Source organism: Cydia splendana, chromosome 3 (genome assembly GCF_910591565.1).
Source record: "Cydia splendana chromosome 3, ilCydSple1.2, whole genome shotgun sequence".
In the NCBI taxonomy this organism is placed as follows: Eukaryota; Metazoa; Arthropoda; class Insecta; order Lepidoptera; family Tortricidae; genus Cydia; species Cydia splendana.
The window spans coordinates 15,614,849-15,637,303 of NC_085962.1; the positions used below are offsets into that span (position 1 = coordinate 15,614,849).

At 39.5% G+C, this 22,455-nt stretch overlaps 1 protein-coding gene across 1 annotated transcript; it reads right to left on the reverse strand.

The window, feature by feature from the left end:
* Nucleotides 1-10,388: 10,388 nt before the first annotated feature.
* Nucleotides 10,389-21,835, reverse strand: LOC134806768 (adenylate cyclase type 9). Its single transcript, XM_063780096.1, has 8 exons — nucleotides 21,732-21,835; nucleotides 20,796-21,154; nucleotides 19,648-20,663; nucleotides 18,963-19,217; nucleotides 18,385-18,726; nucleotides 16,521-16,897; nucleotides 15,914-16,078; nucleotides 10,389-13,953 (listed from the first exon to the last, which is right to left on the reverse strand). Exons 2-8 carry the CDS (start codon nucleotides 21,080-21,082, stop codon nucleotides 12,136-12,138), a joined length of 4,260 nt encoding a protein of 1,419 aa, XP_063636166.1. The 5' UTR covers nucleotides 21,083-21,154; nucleotides 21,732-21,835; the 3' UTR covers nucleotides 10,389-12,135.
* Between the last annotated feature and the right edge of the window lie 620 nt (nucleotides 21,836-22,455).

The window sequence follows — 22,455 nt, forward strand, 5'->3', positions numbered from 1 at the left end:
TTAACCATTTAGCTAAGTGTTTTATTTCAATTGTTATTTTGATTTCTTATGTTTCATTAGAAGCTTACTTTTGTGAAATAAAGAAAGGATGTGTTATGTGTTGTTTTGAAAAGATGTGTCCCGCTGAGTTTGTTGCCGGTCCCATATAGGGCTAAATCTTCTCAGGTCAGAGGTGTACGGTTGGAGCCGGCCTAGTTTGAATTGAATAAAGATTGAAACGGTTTCATGTGATCTTTTTATTTTCAATTTTACCAGTCAACATCTTAATAGCAATTAGTTATTTTTATCATTTAGTTCTGAAATATAGTAGGCACTAGTATGGTTAACGAGTCAGTAAGTTTATTTCATGCACTGGTAGCAATGGTAGCATACTGGTTTAGCTGTGAAGTAATACATCTAGTTACTACCCCCACGCGCCCACCGCTTTTAGGACCATCGGTATTCGACATATATATATATATTATATGTAGAATATTCTATTATACATACTGTGATCGTTTAAACAAACTAGATTAAAATTGTTACCTAATTACCTACTTACTTAGTAGCAATTACAAAATTATATATTTAGGTACTTACATACCGTGTGGCCTGTAATATGAGCAAAAAATTAAACTGTAGGCTGTACTCCTCATACTGACCAACATTTGTTCCTCAGCGACTTTTAAAAATAACTTGTGGTTTGATTTTTAATACACTTTAAAGTTTATTCTAAGACTCAATGTAAGTAGTGCGAATTTTGTTATGTTTAAGGCGTGACAAGCAACGTCAATCACAATGATATGGCGTGGCGATGGCGTCCATTGAAAATAATATTTATTTTGTATGAAAAATAGGGAGTCTAATTACTTCATAATTTTTAAAAGTTGTTGAACAAAAGTGTCACCGTTTGAGGAGTATAATCTATGTTTTAATTATTCGCTCGTGTTACAGGCCACACCCGGTATACATATAACTACACATCGGTAACTCGTGGCATTTAGGTAGCACTTAAAAGATTAGTTTAATTAATTCCTTTTTTTAGTGGTTTCTTTTTCTCGACTCGTATAGGAAGAACATTGTCACATCACTAGTCTGTTAGAAACTGTCAAGTGCCACGAGTTACCGATGTGTGCCATCACTAATCTTTTAAGTGCTACCTAAATGCCACGAGTTACCGATGTGTACATATAACAATATCTATCAAATGTAATTTTCCACTATAATGTAAAGTTAAGAGAAATAAATGACGTATCTAATAGATCTACCTACCTACTTACACAAATCTTTTTTTTTTTTTTTGCCTGTCCCTTTGCTGATTAGTTTTCGATTGACCAGATGCGTTCCGATGTTAGCATACGTAGGTCACTTCGATTTGGTGACAATGGAATATGCATCAAGTTAATCTGGTAATGGTGACCATATTAATAATAAAAACTTTTTACAAAAAAAATGAAACCGACTTCAAAAAGGATGAAATAAAATATTATCCTTTTTTATGACCATGCGTTACCAACTGATATGTTTGAAGTCGGTGCCAAGCCAAATTTTGAAGCATACCATAACTTTGGTGCGATTCGATAAGGATTTACCTACGTTGGATTGCCTTACACGACGACAATGAATGTACTTTCTGTAGGTACAGTCGACGTTAAAAATATGTTTACACTTTTCGCCTTATTACAAAGGAGTAAGGTGCAAAAGTGTAAACATATCATTGACGTCGACTGGACCTAAGAACACACGATCAAACCTTCTTGGCGCAGTCCGTACCATGTTTGTCGGCACATTAGTGTAAATATAAATGCATTTTTGGCCGTCGTATTTTTTAAAGAGCATTTCTTACTAATGCTCGAACAGTCTATAGCACGCAAGGGACTGAGTTATTTCCCGTCCCTTATCCAGAGGACTACATTTCAAAATATAAAACAATTCAAGGAATTTACCTTCTTGCCAAATTTCACCTAAAGCGGTTCAGTTGTTTAGCCATGAAAAGGCGACAAAGAGGCAGACAGAATTCTTTACACATTTATAATAGTTATTAGTACAGTTCTAATGGGATTTATAGCCATATGGCTGATTATTTTTGACTGGTATTGTTACTACTTGGCTTGGCACCGACTTCAAACATATCAGTTGGTAACGCATGGTCATAAAAAAGGATAATATTTTATTTCATCCTTTTTGAAGTCGGTTTCATTTTTTTTGTAAAAAGTTTTTATTTTACAATTTTTAGTTTTAACGCATTGTTAAGAGCGCGACGCATGAATGAAAAACAAGATCATGTTTAACACTAAATTCGTGTATCTATTACTTTAGTAAATATGTAATCAGGAATTTTCTCGAGTCCGTCTGGGAAATTATAATTCCTGTCAACTAAATCCATCCGCCCGTCCCGCCACTGACCCAATCCCTCAGCCCCCCGATCACTCAACCTCACAGTACATCAACCCCTGATCCAGGAACCCCTCGATCCTGAACCAGCAACCCTTCAACCGCCATTCCCCGACCCCTTAATCCCTGACCCCTTAACTCCTAACCCTGACCCCCGATCAGTAGCCTTACCAGCTTACCACGAGATTGACATTGATATATTCGCTAGCATGTGTGTAACTTACTTCCTATGCATCTCGCTCGTACTAACCTTAGTGTGAGCGAGATCCATAAAAAGTTACATTTAGATGCATAAGACGTTAGCGAATATGTCAATGTCAAACTCGTGGTAAGGCTACAGTTGCAGTACATCAAATTGGTGGTTTTCGGAAGCAAATGCTCGAGTTACTTTAGAAAACCCCGAAATCACTTAACACGTGCCTTTAAAAATTGAGGAGTTCCCTCAATTCCTCATGGATTCCATCATCAGACCAGAACCAAAAATAATACGGAAACACCTTGGAGGTAACTTCTTCCAAACAAAAAAAGAATTACTCAAATCGGATCACAGGTGCCGGAGTAAACGCTGAACATACTTACATTTAAAGAAATCATCATCATTATCATCAAAATAATCATCATCATCAGGTCTACTTCATCAAATTGGTGGTTTTCGAGAGAAAATGCTCGAGTTGCTTAAGAAAACGCCCAAAACACCATGCATGTGCCTTTAAAAATTGAGGAGTTCCCTCAATTCCTCATGGATCCCATCATCAGAACAGAACCAAATTAAAATGGGACCAATTCGGAGGTAGCTCCTTTCAAACAAAAAAAGAATTACTCAAATCGGACTACGGATATCGGAGTAATTGGTGAACGTACATAGAAAAAAAAATAGCCACAACCGAATACAGAACCTCCTCCTTCTATGAAATTGAAGTCGGTTAAAAATACGAACGAATAATTGACTGAAGTGTTAGCGAATTTTACTTTCGTATATCCGGATGTCTTCTACAGCTCGCAATTCTTAACTGATTTTCATGAAATTTTGTGACCAGATTCTATGATTAAATAGATTTTTTTGTCGTTCTAGTTTTTGGAATTTTATCAAAATGCGGAAATTGGCATAAAGGGCTTAAGACTATGGCGCTTAAGACCATTGTGAGTTGATAACGACTCAACCAAGTAGGTATTATTCACTTTTACATTTTCTACAGCTCACAGAGCCACTAGTCATAGGTCAATTCTTCTTCTTAGTCGGTACACTCTTGCCAGAGTGGTCGTGGTCATCATTGTGAATCTCGATGAGTAATGATCTTGCTAATACGGCGCCATTCGTCGCGGACAGCAGCTTTCCGGGTACATTCGTAAACCGAGCACTTAGTTGCGGCCTTGATCTGGTCTGTCCATCTCATTGGTGATCTACCACGTGGCCTGGTGCCTTCGACCTTTCCCTGGACTACGAGACGCTCTATGGAGTCATTACCACGACGAGAAACATGGCCGAAGAAAGTCAGAATGCGTGACTCCACTGTGGTTGATAGGCGCTATCTGATGAATAGGTCAATAATAGGTATTAATATGTTTAATCCAATAATTCACACTAACGAAGCTTTAAGTAGGTACTCGAACAAGACCTTACTAAAACGTTAGTTAGAGTAATAAGAGCCAGCAAAGTCCTTGAAAGTATCTTTCGCAGAGAGAAATTAAGGCTCTCAATTAATAACAAGGCTGTGGTTGATCAAACAGGGTAACTCTTTAATTACCGCGGGTGGCAGCTGTGTTGTCTCAAACTCTGCGCCAAAATATATAAAGCAAAACAATTAACTTTATCATAGTGGCTGTTTATGTTGACATTGCCCAATGAGTTCCGCTTAAGTTTGCGTTCATAGAACGTGATAGAATTTTTTAATTATATTGTGTTTTTAATGGCAGTTGCTGTCGTAAAATCTAGTGCCTACGCCAATTCTTGGGATTAGTTGCCAAGCGGACAGCGGACCCCAGGCTCTCATGAGCCGCGGCAAAAGCAGGTACAACGCGAGGAGGAAGTAAGTTGTAAGGTTTTTTAGATTATCTATACATATAATAAAGCTGAAGAGGGTCGAAAGTCTGTACATGGAAGATATTCGAAAAAAAGTTGGCTGGGAATACTTAGAATCGATAACAGAACACGTTCCAACAGTTTTTAGAATTTTAGTCTGTTTGTCTGTTTATTATCTGTTTATCTGTTTGTCTGTTTATTTGAACGCGCAATCACGCATCACGTGAAAACGGCTGAACGGATTTTGATGAAAACTTTACTAATCTGTCAAGAACATTCCCGGCCAGGTTATAGGCTATAAAAATTCAACCCCTAAAAGGGGGGGGGGGGGGTAGCCACAACACTCGATTGACTTAAGTTTGCCCCTGAATCTTATTGGCGCTACTTAGGAAGGAGGGGCAAACTTTTTTCAAATATGTGCTACCACTATCGAGTACCCTGGTAAACTAACCGATGGCGCTGAATTTAATACGTGTTGACATGAATAAGCCATCGAGGAAGGTTTTGCCAAATTAACTCTAAGTATAGAAGAGAGGGTGCGGATATCAACAAATTTAATTGAATAAGTATGTTGATTTAATAATACAACAAAATTAAAAGACAGTAAATTAATTGTCCCTTATTGCACAGTGCCACCTTTTGGGGAACTGAGTAAACATTAAGTAATCAAGAAAATTAAAAATGAGTTTACATAGTTACGTAATGGTAAAATAAACACACATATCAACACGCGTATAATTGCATAATTATTTAAAATTATTAATTTTCTCCGTCATGAATTATACCTAATCGTAATTATATCGCATCCGGTGTACCCTTATTTTATCGTTAAATTTTTTGCAGAATTTTGTTATACAGAAAATTATTCATAGAATAATTGAATCGCACATTTTTGTTACAATTAATTCTGTTTCTTCGATTATTCATTTCAAAGAAACATATTTTGTAACTTGATTAAAATTCAGAATATTTATTCAAAGATTTTTAAATAAAATAAAAGACTGTAGAATTATTATTAATTGAATATTATTTGTGCGACACTACAGTTCACAGAATTTTAATTTCAACAATTATTATTTTACAAAATTACCTTTCACATACTCGTAGTATTCATTGAAATTGCTAAAAAAGGAGTTTAGGTTACTTTAGAGCTGCAACTTCTAAGAAAACGAACCCTTGCTGGAAAAGTGGGTTAGGTTAGGTTAGAACTGCGACCCCCAAGAAAACGAACGGTTGCCAGAAAAGTGGGTTAGGTTAGGTTAGAACTGCGACCCCCAAGAAAACGAACTGTTGCCAGAAAAGTGGGTTAGGTTAGGTTAGAACTGCGACCCCCATAAAAACGAACTTTATCCATAAAAGTGGGTTAGGTTAGGTTAGATCTGCGACCCCTAAGAAAACGAAATGTTGCCAGAAAAGTGGGTTAGGTTAGGTTAGAACTGCGACCCCCAAGAAAACGAACTGTTGCCAGAAATGTAGGTTAGGTTAGAACGGCAACCCCTAAAAACGAATTCCTTCCAGAGAAGCAGATTGCGTTAAATTAACGACTAAATAAATAAAATTCGACTTAATAACTATTCTGTATATTAAATTTTGGTGAACCGTATTTATAAGAAGTGACTTTTCTACAGATCGATGATTCTGTGAAATGAAATTACATGAACAAATTGTTCTTTAAACAAAACTAATGTTTTAAATTTTTGGTGAAACATAACTAATCCGAACTAAAATTATTTGAAGTAAATATTCTATGTAAAGATTATTTTGCGATTTGAAATTACTTGAAAAATTTTCTGTGAAACGAAAATCTGCAGAAAAATTGACGGCAAAATAAAGGTAAACCATCGCATCCATATCAAATCCATATTCATACGTATACAGCACTTAATAATGGCCTTCGTGGCCATTGGGTGGGTACTTTGAAAAAAAAAAAACATTGACCTCTGTCATTTGCAGTGCCGGATTAACCCTTTTAAGCAAAATAAGCACTTGATTAGGGCACCACGTCTAGGGGGCACCAAAACCGTAGGCAAAAAAACGCGCAGGCTGCATCAGCATTGCAGTCGTCGTGGAGCAGGTACCTACATGGAACTTTTATACGTGTACAAGTACCCATCTAATAACGAAGGGTCGTAGGGATCATGTAAGAGAGTACGTAAGAACATCTCCAACGTAGGCTTTCGATTTGACCTTACGCGGTGGACCTTAAAGTCATGGAAATATATCTTGCTTTCGGGCTTGCGGCCAGCCGATTTTTTCGACATAGGTTACCGATTTAATAGCGAATTTTGCTCTCTTGCACGCCATATTTGTCCGCCAAGCCGAGTTGCTCCTTTAGCCGCGATCCTGAGACCTAACTGCCAAAGTGTTATAAGGGGCCCCGTGAAAGCCGAAAACTAAAAGCATCCTATCAAGTAGCGCTTTCGAGTGAAGCCGAAGAGCGAGCAGTAGAAGAGTCGTGATTACATGCATAGATTCGATTTCAAGCCACTCTTTTGCAGTTCGGCGTTAGGTCTTATGCGAGGCCTTCTGCCTTACGGCAAAGTTGATCTTCTGCCTTAATTACACTTGGGTGTGGATCCAAATCCAAGCTTTCCTCTTTCGCAGCTGGGCCTTCTTCTGCCTTGCTCACACTTTGCCAATTCAATTCACTTGGTCAATTCCAAGCTCTGCTATCTTGCATCTTTTCACCTCTCTTGCATCAAACAACCTCGCTGAGACCCTTAAATATCGAGCCCTATGCGAAGCTAGGCTGATAAAAAACTGTCCCATCCCTTCTCTGTATGAAATCCTGGATTCGCGCCTGGTTGGGACGAAAAGTAAAAATGTACAACTGTCTATCAAATTGTGTTTTTTAAATCGAAAATTTTCGCGCTCGCTTCGCTCGCGTTTTCAATAACTTTCTAAGATATGATAAAGGTGACATTCGGGTGGCGACTGCAGCAGCATTATTCTGTTGCAACGTTACTGCTGCAGCACTGTCAATTTTCGAGATAAAATGATGTGACTGATTTCCATAATAAAAGTAAAAATGTACAACTGTCTTTTAAATTGTGTTTTTTATATCGAAAAATTTTCGCGCTCGCTTCGCTCGCGTTTTCAATAACTATAAAATAATGTGACTGATTTCCATACTAAAAGTAAAAATGTACAACTGTCTATCAAATTGCGTTTTTTATATCGAAAAAATTTTCGCGCTCGCTTCGCTCGCGTTTGCAATAACTTTCTAAGATATAGCAAAGGTGACATTCGGGTGGCGACTGCAGCAGCATTATTCTGTTGCAATGTTACTGCTGCAGCACTGTCAATTTTCGTGATAAAATGATGTGACTGATATCCATAATAAAAGTAAAAATGTACAACTGTCTATCAAATTGTTTTTTATATCAAAAAATTTTCGCGCTCGCTACGCTCGCGTTTTCAATAACTTTCTAAGATATAGCAAAGGTGACATTCGGGTGGCGACTGCAGCAGCATTACTCTGTTGCTACGTTACTGCTGCAGCACTGTCAATTTTCGTGATAAAATTATGTGACTGATTTCCATACTAAAAGTAAAAATGAACTGTCTATCAAATTGCGTTTTTATAACGAAACATTTTCGCGCTCGCTTCGCTCGCGTTTTCAATAACATTCTAATATATGATAAAGGTGACATTCGGGTGGCGACTGCAGCAGCATTAGGTACTCTGTTGCAACGTTACTGCTGCGGCACTGTCAATTTTCGTGATAAAATTATGTGACTGATTTCCATTCTCAGCTGTAAGCCTGTAATGCGGCAATGAACGTCAGTCAATTTACCCAAAAAATTCAATGTAATCTTGATGACCCTAGGGAGAGGGGGCACTATGGTCTAGAAATGCTTAGGGCATCAAAATATCTTAATCCGGCACTGGTCGTTTGCGGAGTCAAACGATTTGGGACTCGCATTTTATACGCATTTCCATGCCTTCCCGAAAAAAATCGAATCATTCGTGAAAGTCTCGCAACGCATTGAGGTTACAAGGGGCACGTGGTCTTCCTCAGGAGTCTGAAGAAGACCACGGTAAGTGGCGCTCTAGCCAGGCAGGCCGCTTCGCCTTCGCTCGCGCGCGTTTACCTTACTGTATCGTCCGATATACACCTACTACTATGTCGTTTAAATCACGTGTAAAATTTTAATAAGGGCGAAAAAACCTATTGATTTTGGAGTGTAGTTTTATTTAGTGGTACCTAACTGTAAAATATTTTATCTGGACTACAGTCCTCTAGCATATCCATCTGTCAACTTTACTTCAAAGTTCCGCATCCAGGGAAGAGGATTAGAAATTAGCCGCTTACTGACTCAGACCGAATTCCACGCAGGCGGAGCCGCGGGCACAGCTAGTTGTAAATAAGCATACAAAATAATGTAGGTACCCACTTACACACTTAGGTAATTTTAATGTTATGTATGTTTAAAAAAAATTGTAGATAGGTGAATACATAATTTTTAGAAAATTCAATCTAACAGATACCATGTAAGTAAGTAGGTACTTAAAATTTGTTGCGTAATTATGAAAGGCGATAGACCGGGAGATAGTGACACATTTTACTGGGTCATTTGTACCAGTATGGCGGTTCGTCAGGGGTCTAAGCATGTAATGAAGGAAAGAAAATGCTATGACCATAGCGCTGGTACCGGCGGCCCAATCGCGTGGGCGTTAGTCGAACGTGTCGGATAAAATACGAGTGTCGAACGATTTGTACCACAAAAATCCTCGTATTATTCGATAGTCCATAAAAAAGAAGTAGGCGGTAGCGTAATGCCATACTTCTCCGGTGTGACTTACAGCCCGCCATACTGAGGCGAACACGTTAATTAAAAAAAAACAATTCAACCATTTGTACCAAGCTAATTTTTGCACAGGTGATCATCGTCGAGCAGCCATTCATGGACATCACCATGCCATACTTTTCGGATGGTTCCAAATGCCCGCCATACCGCCGCAAGGGAGTTAATTTTTTTTTATTGCTAAACGATTTGTACCATCTTGAATTTTTTTTTCAACACTTTCTGTGTGATCATTAATGGAAATCTCATAATGCCATACCTGTAGGAGGTGGCAAATGTGTACAATATTTTTTTTTTATTTCAAGTATGGTGCCCCTTTTTCCCCCTATTAGAAGTATGGCAAATATAATAATGGTCACATTGCATCATATAATTTCCAAAAATCCAAATGCCATACTGGTACAAATCGTCAAAAAATTGTTTTTTGTTTTAAGTCTTGGCTTAAGTCTCACAGTCGTCCGCCCCGTAGTTATAATCTGAAATATATTTTTTTAGGTACAATTGTATCCAAACAAACAGAATATGATGATGCCATGCTGTAAAAAATTATTTTACGTATACATAGTCGTATTTTTGAAACGTGTCGATTAAATAAGTTTTTCAAGTATGGCAGCACTTTATCCCCCTACTATAAGTATGGCAATTATAATAACGGTCACATTTTATCAAATACTCTCCAAAAATTTAAATGCAATACTGGTACAAATCGTTTAGCAAAAAAAAAAAAATTAACTTCCTTGCGGCGGTATGGCGGGCATTTGGAACCATCCGAAAAGTATGGCATGGTGATGTCCATGAATGGCTGCTCGACGATGATCACCTGTGCAAAAATTAGGTTGGTACAAATGGTTGAATTGTTTTTTTTTAATTAACGTGTTCGCCTCAGTATGGCGGGCTGTAAGTCACACCGGAGAAGTATGGCATTACGCTACCGCCTACTTCTTTTTTATGGACTATCGAATAATACGAGGAGTTTTGTGGTACAAATCGTTCGACACTCGTATTTTATCCGACACGTTCGACTAACGCCCACGCGATTGGGCCGCCGGTACCAGCGCTATGGTCATAGCATTTTCTTTCCTTCATTACATGCTTAGACCCCTGACGAACCGCCATACTGGTACAAATGACCCAGTAAAATGTGTCACTATCTCCCGGTCTACGAGGTGATAAGTAATACGAAAGATTAAATTATACCTTTTATTATTTTACGATGTTTTACTGGAAAAGGTAGGGATTATCATGTATATAAAGAAAAATGTTTTCCTTAAATATTATAGTCAATTAGTCATATACATATATCCATTTTCACGTATCACAAGAAGGTTTCTATTTATAAATATACCAGTACATCTTCGAATTTGTAATGTACAAAGAGCAAATATAATAATATTACCGAAGAGGTAAGAAGAGAGCTAATTGCATCTAATAATCCAGTTTTGGTCCAACATTCAGTAAAATACCGTCCCCTCTGAAAAAATCTATTCTTTAAATTCTTCGTTTCCCTAGTAGAAATATACATTCGAAGGCAATATCATAAATACAAGTGGAATGTATAGTCAAGGCTTTTGTCATAAGTTTAAATAATTCTTACAAGGTATGTAATGAGAAGACACGCGGTTGTAAAATGCTCGCTTTAGAATATCTTTTTCCGGCAATATAGTACTTACTTACATAAGTATAAGTACATCTCATCGTATGTGGCATATACATTACACAAAAACTCATTAACGAAGACACAAATCGTCTTCGGATATCATATGTACGTAAATACAATTTTATGTTTATGTAGACAATAAACGCAGCAACCCTGTGCATTAATAAAATTGTGCTACTTGATTGTAATATATTAATCACTATTAAGTTACTTGAATAACCGTATTATTGAATATTTAGAACATTAAATGCTTCTACTTTTGAAACAGGCCGAGCTAAAGCTGAGGCAATGCACATCGACGGATATATAATTTGCAACAAATTGTACATTACTCTGTAAGCTAGAGGAAAACGTTATTAGCTTCGGAACGTCGTACTCGGACATTTTACAAAAACAATCTAAATCGGATTTAAGTACGATACGATACAACGACACGGCTAACACAGGTTTCACCCACAACTCATACCATTCGTTGCCATTAATTACGCATTCGTAGTTCATTTTCATCTTATTAATTAAGTTACAAATCATTTATCTACCCTTTGGAAGAATCGTTAATATTCCTCATTAATAATTACATAATTAACTACGGTCAAATACATATAAGACGGGTAAATAATATTTAGTCACATATACAGTAATTTCATAGTGGACTAGAGCACTGGTCACAGATTAGAGGATGCGGCAAGGAGATTTGTTTCACACCACACAAACATGCGTCACACACGCTGCCACTCAACACGCTAACACCTAGAACCCACACACGATCCTGCTTGCCTGCTAAAGTGAGAAACTAACATCATTAGTAATATTACCATATCGCTCTAGCAGGGCTGCCTCTCGCTATAGCAGCAGGATAGTGAGTGCTAGGTTTAAGCCAAATAACAATAAATTAATAGCCTTTATACATGTGGAGTATTTCTTTAAGCCATTATATCACTTTTGAAATGCACACAATAAATAAGCGGGCCATACACAGGCTTTTAAAACAAAAGTTTTTTCTTCTGTTCCCAAAAGTTAATCATACTGGAGCCTTTTTTCTGGTTGAGTGTTGTACGAACAAAGCGACGTAATTTTGGCCTGTACCAAAATTGTGGATAATTGTTTCACCAATGTTCAGAACTTGTGGGAACAGAAAAATCTAATCCAATTAGAACCTAAATATGTGTATGACCCAAGCATCTCTTAAACTGTAACCTCATTAAGTTAGCTACATAGTAACAAATATATAATTAAATCACAGATTCTACTTTCCATTATAAATAGTTTGTTTCGCCTAGAGTTCTTTTTTTCTGACTAAGAGATATACGTTCATATCGTCTTTGCCTTTGACGTAGACGCTGCCGCGCTGTTCGAACTCGTAGATGGGTGACAAGACGGGGATGCACGCCTCGCCCACCTGGACACGCTTCACGACCCCCGTCGAGTCCATGCGAGACGCGATGTTCACCGCGTCGCCCCAAATGTCATAGTACAATTTGGTAGTACCGATAACCCCAGCCGTAACATCCCCAAAGTTATATCCGATCCGAAGAATGAAATCGAACTCCAGCAAATCTTGATTAAAATTGTCTACAACTTTCTGCATTTCTAACGCAAAGTCCATCAGCTGGTAGAGATGATCGTGCGAGCCGCGGGAAGAGTGCCTCAAGTCTGGATTGAGGCCGCTAGCCGCCATAAACGTGCTTCCTATAGTTTTGATCTTTTCCACGTGCTGAAACTCCGGCCTCTCTAATAGCTCGTCGAAATCCGCGATTAACTCGTTCAGTACTCTAAGGTATTCCTTTCCCTTTAAGTAGGACTCGTCGTACATTTCATTGAAATTGACTATGCTAGCGAATATAATACCGACGTCCTTGTGGTTTTCAGAATACTTGGCGGTGTTCTTGAGCTGGTCGGCGACGTGGCGCGGGATGATGTTGTGGAGGAGCCAGTCCGCTTGGTTTCGCATGTTCTGAACCCTCTGCTTGTCCCGGTTGGCTACAACGTTGCTGTAGAAACTGAGCCGGTAGCTGATCTCAAACTCTCTATTGAGAAACCATACCAGCATCAGCAGCAAAACTATGTCTAAATAAAGCTCCGTTAAATGCATCTTGTGCAGCATGCTTTCGCCTGTCTCGGTAATGTTGTTCTCTAACCAGTCGTCAGAATAGTCATCGGTTGCGTTTAATGAGGTATTATGAGTAGCGGCTAGTATTGAAGGCCGCATAATATCAGCGTCTAAATATTGAGTATTAACTTCGTGACATCCGAGCACGGCGAGGAACAGGAAGAGGCCAGCATATAAAGTCACCAAAGTGTTCTTCACCAGCCAGTTCATTTGGGTGAAATTACAGAAGTGGACTATGCTAATGCACAACAGATACACGTAAAAGGACTGCTCGCCCTTCAGAATGGGCATCGTCGTGTAATTACAGGAGAAATTTATTAAAATAGCCAGAATCGGCAGGCTGATGAGCAGCCCGCCCGATAAATGCCACGGAAACCAAGCCGTTAATTTCCTAAATATCTTCACGGACCGCCGGATGGTGTCCGTGACGGGCGGGTTTCCTTTCGTCTTCCATTTCAAGTAGTGTCGGTAGACGCAGCAGGATATCGTTATAGCCTCTATGACAGTGAAGAGCGCGAACCACCCGATCCACTGTCTCCACGCGTGATACAAAACAAATATCGAAACGGAAACGGCTAGGAAGATTATAGCAGAAACAAGAATATCTAAAGCGGTGTTAAATCTCGAAGTGGTCAGAGTCGGAGGGAAGTCCTCGCAGTCGTCGCTTCGGTGGGCTTTGTCGCGATATTGCGCCTCTATCTCTGGCGCCTTGAAGAAGAGAGTGAATCTGTTGAGGGGAGGTTGGACGAAGTAGTTGATGCCCGACCTGGCGTTGTCCTGGACGCAGCGGATGAGCTGCAGGTCGGACTGCTTGCGCAGCTTCTGCAAGGACTGCACCTGCTGGTCGTTGAGCGGCGGCGGCAGGCGCGCGCGGCCGGAGGGCTCGTTGAGCGAGGACTGCGAGGACGTGTAGTAGCCCGACACACGGTGCTGCATCATGTCGTGCTGCGACACCGCTATCGCCGTGTGGTTCAGGGCAAATATCTGAAATTGTAATTCAAACTCATTCTCATCTCAACATGTTTTTCTTTTAAGTTTAATTTCGACTATATTTTTGTAAGCTCGGAAATAACATCGTAATGTAAGATTTAGACCATTAACATTTTTAACGAAGACTGTTAAATATGCTGGCAATGAGAATATTGGCGCCAAGAATCTAGAAAGATTCTAGAGAGAATAATAAGATTTTACCGACAACAAATACGACACAGTAAATCTGGCCTCATATCTTTTAAGAATTTTCTACCGAAAACCCCTTAATATACTCATTCTAAGCCAGAATACTTTTTTTAAGGGTAGTCCATCTTTAAATAAAAGGCCGCTATATAGGATTGTAGAGGTAAGTATTGTACCGATTTTATCCAATCTTATGAGGATCTTTTGGCACCGTTAACATAGTGCACTGTTGCATTGATAAGTAATTCAGTTACGTTACGCTTTATGCCACCCCCAAAAGTTTATTTTTACGCGCAATTTGTGTCTGTAATCGCGTAAAATGCGGACCATACCCGTTAGCGTAACCTAAAATATTACAATACTTTTTCCGTTTATCATACTCGTGAAGTTCGTTTTTAGGGTTCCGTACCCAAAGGGTAAAACGGGACCCTATTACTAAGACTCCGCTGTCCGTCCGTCCGTCCGTCCGTCTGTCACCAGGCTGTATCTCGTGATCTGTGATAGCTAGACAGCTGAAATTTTCACAGATGATGTATTTCTGTTGCCGCTATAACAACAAATACTAAAAACAGAATAAAATAAAGATTTAAGTGGGGCTCCCATACAACAAACGTGATTTTTGACCGAAGTTAAGCAACGTCGGGCGGGGTCAGTACTCGGTTGGGTGACCGTTTTTATAGATAATGGTACGGAACCCTTCGTGTGTGTGCGAGTCCGACTCGCACTTGGCCGGTTTTTTATGAATGTGAGTAGGTAGGCTATTATTACGCTCTAGTCTATTGTATAAAAGTTAACGATCACGTCAACTGCAAAATGGAGCATTAAAACAACTAGAGGTCACCACACAGGCGCTCCCGTGATATTTTAGTGGGATTGCCCTTGTTTGCCAGTAGCACCTTGTTTGTTAACAGTAGTTGGTACATTTTACGTAAAGCCTCGGGCACGAAACACGCTCCGAGCGTGACGATCGACGACGACACCGAGCGCTACACATTCGTTAAGAGGGATGTAAAGTCAAGAAAAAGACGGTAATTAGAAAGGGTCATGTCATAAGATATGGCGCCTCGCGCGAAACTTGCGACGGGAGATTGGGATATCGCGCGGAATAAGAGCGTTTTAACGTTGTACCTCAATACTTAATAAGTAGTTTAAAATTTTGCCAGTGAAGTCGCTCAGCTATATCACTAGCTATTTTATACTAAAATTATACTTCCGTGGTATTCAGGGTAACGATATACCTACAACTCCCCATCGGCATACAAACCTCCTCAAGGTTTTGCCCACGATGGGTCTTGTAATAATAATGTACTTTAATTAGCTTATTGTTCAATAAATTTAAAAAAAAAAACTGAAAAAAAAATGTTTTCGTGATTATTTTGTATCGAGCAAACTTTAACCTAGTAAGGTTTTGATTAGACTCGTCCCTTGCAAATATAATTTAATTTTGTTTTTGAATTTTTCCATCGCATTTGCCCTTAGTTAAAATTATAACAATTCAATTACAATTTTGCGTTAGTCCCCTCTTAAAACAAACGTATAGCGGTCGGCGTCAGCGTCGAGCGTGCGTTCCGTGGCCGTCGGGTAAGAGCGAGTGTAAATGGGTACCTGCTGCTGACTGTGTCTTCTTTCGACACCTTTTGGGAGGGTGTGAGGGGCCTCTTCCGCTTTCCAGCTGCGGAGGCTGTCGGGTCGCACCCCACCTTGTGGAGTGGTTGATCACCGTCATTTTATAGACGGTTGTGTGTCTGGTGTAGGCCAGCTACCTTACCTGCTGCTGTATGCTGGAGCGGCGGCTGGTGCTCCGTATGCCGCTGTCCTTGCGGCTGTTGACGGACGGGCACAGGCTGACGGAGTCCTCCTGCCGCTTGCGCACGCACGCGCGCAGCTCCCCTTGCGTGGCCAGTGTAGAGCTGCGCGCACGGCACACAGGGATCTAAAACAACCCTTTTCTTGACAAATGTACATAATTTTACCTATTGTATTTTTTTCGTAGAACACAGGAGGCTTAGACTCACGATTTATTTTAATTTTCCAATAAACCCTTTTAAATAACCTCGGCCAGTTTACAGCACAAGGCCCGTTACAGCATAAGAACAGGCGGTCTAGCCAAGATGACAATCGTTCGCAGTGAAACGAAAAATGGGTGTACGCTACCTGTCTCTATCGCACTAGAGGAAGAGTTATGGAAAGACAATAGCGTTTCGTTTCGCTTTCTGCAAACGATTGTCATCTTATAGAAAGATAGTTCCCCCAGTTCAACCTATAGAAAGGTAGAAACGTAATAGCAATTTGTCAAATTTACATGTATTATTTTTTACCGATACATAACAGCAAAAGTACCTAAGCGAATATAGTTAACGTCAAGTTCAACTTACGTCAATATTAGTAGGCCTTCCGTACTGCGACCTATAGCTGCTACTTCTCGCGAAAGGCGACATGTTACTCCTTGACTGGCTCAGGTACGACCGAATATCGATGATCTCCTTCTCAAACGACACCATGTCAGGGTTCACCGGCGTGTTGAGCTTGCTGCTGGTCGGCCTGGCCTTGGTGTCCTGAGCCTCTATCACTATAGGCACTTGCTGGTAACCGTTGCTCGACGGCGCGTCACCGCACGATAGTAATTGAAGAGTTTTGTCGGCATCATTGAATTCCTGTTTCTTTATTGAGTGCAATGGGGTATCGGAATGTTTTCTTAAGAATTTCGACACCTTCCAATTCTTCAACTTACTCGCGTACTTGCCGTAACTTCCTAAAAAGAGTTAAATAAAATGATTGTAGGTATATACCCGACTGATTAATATACACGTAAGGGGCTATTCATAAATTACGTCATTTCAAATTTAGGGGGGTGGGGGAGGTGTTTGGACATCGGATGACGGTAGCATGACGTAGGAGGAAACGGGGTCATTCGAAGCATGATTTTTGGATGATTTTAGGGGGGGGGGGGGTCCAAAATCGTCAAAAATCGATGACGTAATTTATGGACAGCCCCTAAATACATATTTACGTCACGGTAATGCATAATTTATGGAACTAAATAAGATAATTAGCATCTGTTTGTTAAAATTGGTTTCACAAGGTATATAAAAAGCTAGATAATGTCTCTTGAATTTTATTTAAAGGCACTTTGGTTTTATATTTTTAAAATGCATAAGCGCATGCTATACCTAGGTACCTACTCTTCATAACTGAGACAAATTTTACGACCAAAATGACCCAAAGAAAAGAGACATTCAACATTCATACATATTACATTTTTTCTAGCGATTGGGTAAATATGTTGAAATTTGGGCATCAACTTAAATGTTTGGCTTTATCCATAACGGCGGCGTGTTATGACAATTAATTATCGAATAACCGCTTATCTTATTGACACCTGAACTGTTTGATCTCTCAGTTAGAATTTAAGCACGTGTTAATTCAATTTGATTGCAATGACAACGTGACGATCCGCCTCAGTCATGATAAACACAACCGTAATGCTCTAGCTTTACGGTCCACATTTGTTGACATAATAAGTGTAACGATAGAGTTGATTTCGAGCAGTTTATCGCAATAATGTTCGTCCATGGACTTGGCTAGGAAACGTTTGAAGTCCTTCACCTCTGTCACGCGCTACGATAGTGCGGGCAGCTGCAAGTGTTTACTAAATGGCACTACATGGCTTTGTAAATTCTATTTTTAACACCCATCACTCAAATCTTGTAAACATAGCTTATCAATGAAATAAGTAATTTTTTCATCTTAGTTGTGTTTATAGAAAATCTCCTTTGGCGAGTCATCGTATCTTATCAGAGCCTTGTGCTGATAATATGACACTTGCTCGGGTTCAACTTATATCTTGTTAGGAGGCTGCCCGCGTGAGATTCAGTCAGTTTCATTTCCATTCCCAGGATTTCCAAAATCATTGAATAGTTAAGCCAGTTACTTTCCAATTTATAACACCGGTATGGTATGAAAAACACACCAACCAAGCACACGAAACCGATATAAGTACCTAATGACAATATTTACAGAATTAGTTCCGCTCCGAAACATAATCTGAGTTTGTCCGACTAGAACAGCGTATCACGACCGCGTTGTGATAATAAGTAATAATAACTACTTATTATATGACTGTATCGACCAATTCCAAATATATGATTAAATACCTACTTATCTGACTTCACTTTCATCACTTTTGGAAAATGAAAAATGTTAGGAAACGGAAGGAGACTAAACGTAATTTCAACTTACCTACAGACGTAGGACTTTTAGATGAGCTGTCGGTTCTGTCCGGGAACCCTTTCTCCCTTTTTTCATCCATTTCGTCGGAGTCCAATATACTGGGCAGCGAACTAGCCTTAGCACGGAAATGGAAGGGAGCTGGCGACAGAAAGTTGTCCGATTTCCGAGCGTCATTGAAGCCTTGTGGAGATTGGGGGGAGCGCGGGGGTTGCATGAAAGAAAGGACGGATTGAGGGGATGCTGCGGGGGATATAATGAGGCGCAAGTTGACGGGATTGCAGGGCGTGAGGCACTGCTCGTGGTCGTACGGGGAGCTCAGCTGACGGCCCTCTATGAAGTATGTTTTATGACCTGGACATATACAATAGGTATTGTCAATATTTGATATTCAAAATGAAATAAGTGTACCTACTTTAGACACAAAATATGCGATGAGAGTGGCTGTTAAAAACAATGAAGAATTGTGGCCCAGTTAGGCGTGATAACCGTTACCTATAAAATTTAACATCGTAAAACTTTATCTTGACGCGATTATAATTAAGACATCACAAAAGAGACATTAAAATGCAGTTAGGGGTAATAATTACCAAATACTTCCTCGCCTTCTTCGAGAACATACGAGCCTCCGAGAAACCTGGTGGTCTCTTCAGAGACATGTACTCGTCCGGGCTTGCCGGTGGACTCCATCTTGTTGGCGAAGGACACGTCGTTGCTCCAGACGTCGAACTTGAACCGGCGGGTGCCCACGATCCCGCACAGCACCGTGCCTGTGTGCACGCCCACTCTCATGTTGATGCCCTCCCCGCGCTCTCTGTCGAATTCTTGGATAGCATCTATCATACCTACAAAATGAATGACACGTTCACATATCCATTTTTTGCAACTAACAATGAAGTAAGTGGACTAAGTGGTACAATCATATATATGTGCTTGGATGATATATAGAGATAGAGATCTTTATTTGCATACCAGTACAGATGTTACATACATGGACCCTGGGAAGGGTGTTGTATATACATTACGAATTTATTTGAATAATTATATTTTAGAGCGTCATGCTTGCGTATAATTTGACAAAAAACTTTATATAGTTTGCAACTGTGCAAACGTATTTAAAAGAATCGAATCGAACATTAGTAGGTAAGTCACGATTCAAAATTTGTGAGGCGAGTTTTACGCGGCCATTTTTAACTTTAGAATATGTTCTCGTCCGGTAGCAATACGACTGCCTTGTTGTAAACAACCGCGTCATGTGTCTGTAATTATACATACCTAACCCCATCTCCACGCAGCACGTGGCGTGGTCCGGGCGCGGCTCTGGGCAGCCCGACACGCAATAATAACAGTCCCCTAGCGTCGAGATCTTCTCGCAGCCGTGTATCTGACACAGCTCATCAAACTTCTCAAACAAATCATTCAGTATATTCACTAACTCTTCAGCACCTTTATTACTGGACATTCTCGTAAAACCGACAATATCAGCAAATAAAATACTGACATTGTCCATACAACTCATGTTAAATGGTCGGAACAGTGACTTAATATCTCCCGCGGCGGGATTAGAAGGCCTCGCATTGAGTGGATCATGGTGATTCTTCAGATTAGGCTCTGATTCTAAAACTTGCTCTTCCATCAGGCAGCTCGCGAGCTTTGGAGGCATCACTGAATGTATCATTTTCTCTTTCAACTGCTTCTCCATTTCTAGCTGCCTCCGCACCAACAGACTCTGGCCTACTTTCATAAACGTACCGCGCATTCTGACAAATGTCATTAAATATATATGTATACCGATAATGTGCACACACAGCTGCAGCAGGACCCTCACAAATAGCCCGGGACCTTGCCATTCCTGTTCAGTCAGGTGCAACACAATGTTCAACACTTCAAAAACAATTGAATATAAAATTCCAGTGATAACACAGGCATAAAGTGGTAGAGGTGTAAGTGTGTATATAATTAACAGGATTTCAATGCACATGATGAAATGTCCTGATTGGCTGATGTCGGCTGCGCGGGGAGGCAGCCCATGCGTCTGCACCTGTGTGGTGAGCGTCACAAGTGACAGGCTTAGAGTACACAGCGCCAGGGCCATAACCAAGGATATCTTGAATGTATACCCCTTGTATATATTAGTGAATGTGACATACAACATGACAGATGTTATCAAGAGGACTCCAGCAAATATAGAACACAGAAATGGCCACTTCACTGTCATGCCGTTCAAACCCAGGACCACAAAGTAGACAAACCATGATATAGAAAATATCAAAATGTATAAAAGTGCAAATCTGTAATTAAAAGAAAAACAAAATTTTTTGTAAGGAAACATTTATAAATTAGCAGCTATAACATTTAGAAATGGGTTCTCATGCATTTATTTATTTTACACCAAAAATTTTTAACTGATATTTTAAACTCACCTGAATCTTAATCTTATTTGTCTAAAGGAACTATGTCTATATTGGCCTTCAAGTATTTTGGAATCAAATCTGGGATTCCACCATGTACCCGGGGCAGCCCTTTCAAAGGCAATGGGGATGGTGAGCCCGCAGCAGTTGGTTGTAGGGCTATTGTGTGCGAGGTACGCCTGCACATGAGGGGCCAGTCTAATTTGAGCATCTTCTCCCTCTGAGCCCTCTGCCTCATGCTTCAGGTCAGACTTCTCCGAGCCATCACTGCAGTTGACACACCCACTTGGGGCACTCATTGTGTATATCGCAACTGTTTCATGCTATCCATTGTCCAATCATACCAAAGTAGGGCCTGCCCATATTTAAATCTACAAAATGATAACTGATTTTAGTAGGCTAGTATAACCAGAGTGAACTCCAAAAAGATACAAATATTATAATTTGTAAGGTTAATGTTTCTTCAAAGCATTAAACTAGATATAATATATTCTAGCCATATCCAAAATTGGAATTTTTGAATACCTACTATAGGAGTGAGATGTTAATTATCTTATTACAATAAGTACAAAAAAAGCATTCAATGTCAAATGTAAGTGATACCGCTCTTAAATCAGGACACATAACATCCGATAATAACTAAATTATGTACTCTCGTGCATCTAATTATAAAGGCTGACAAGATTTGTTTGTATAACAAAAAAAAACATAATCTGGACTTCATCGTTTATGCGTTTACATTCTTTTGAGAAAGATTGAATCGGTGAATATATTATGATGAGGGATAAGATAATCAGTATTTCCTACGATAATTATAACAAAATCGCTGTGAACAAAGTTAAAGCACCAATTCGAATGCATAAAATCAAGGTTATCACTAACTTATACATTAACTCTTAAAAATATAAGTCACAGATTTTTGCATTCGTAATCATAAAACTAACATACGTTTCAAATCCAGTCTATCATTTCACTTAATTAAAATCAGCAATGAAAAAATAAATCTCCACTAAAAGCTGAAAATCCTGAGAGCCTGCGACCACAGACAAAATTCTACTGTTTTATTGAACTGACGTTGACATTTGCATTTGCTAGCGACACTGTTTCAGACAAGGTTTAAAATGCTCTGCGTTTTACAAATATAGATGGTTAAGCAAATCTTGTCAGTAGAAAAAGGCGCGAAGTTCAAATTTTCTATGAGACGATATCCCTTCGCGCCTACATTTATCAAATTTGCCGCCTTTTTCTACTGACAAGATCTGCTTGACCAACTTTATTAATTAGAAGTTAAAGATATACTGAAGGTCTCATGAAAAACAAGACTGTTCCAAAAAAGGTGCATTAATACTGGAATAGACCTTATTTACATTACGATACAAGTGCGAAAAATAGGAAATTCGCAACGAGTGGCGCTAAATTAAAACACGACCGAAGGGAGTGTTTTAAGTCGACACGAGTTGTGAATTACCTATTCGCACATGTATCGTACAACGTTTACAGTAGGTAAGTACCTATGGCGGTTTAAATTTTCGACATAGTTGCGTAATGTGCTAACTATCACACTAGTGCGGTAAAGTAGCAACATATATACTGTAAAATTTATTTACTGATGATATAAAACTATTTCACTATGTGCTGAAGTTTTCCACATAGAAAAACAGAAAGAAAAAGA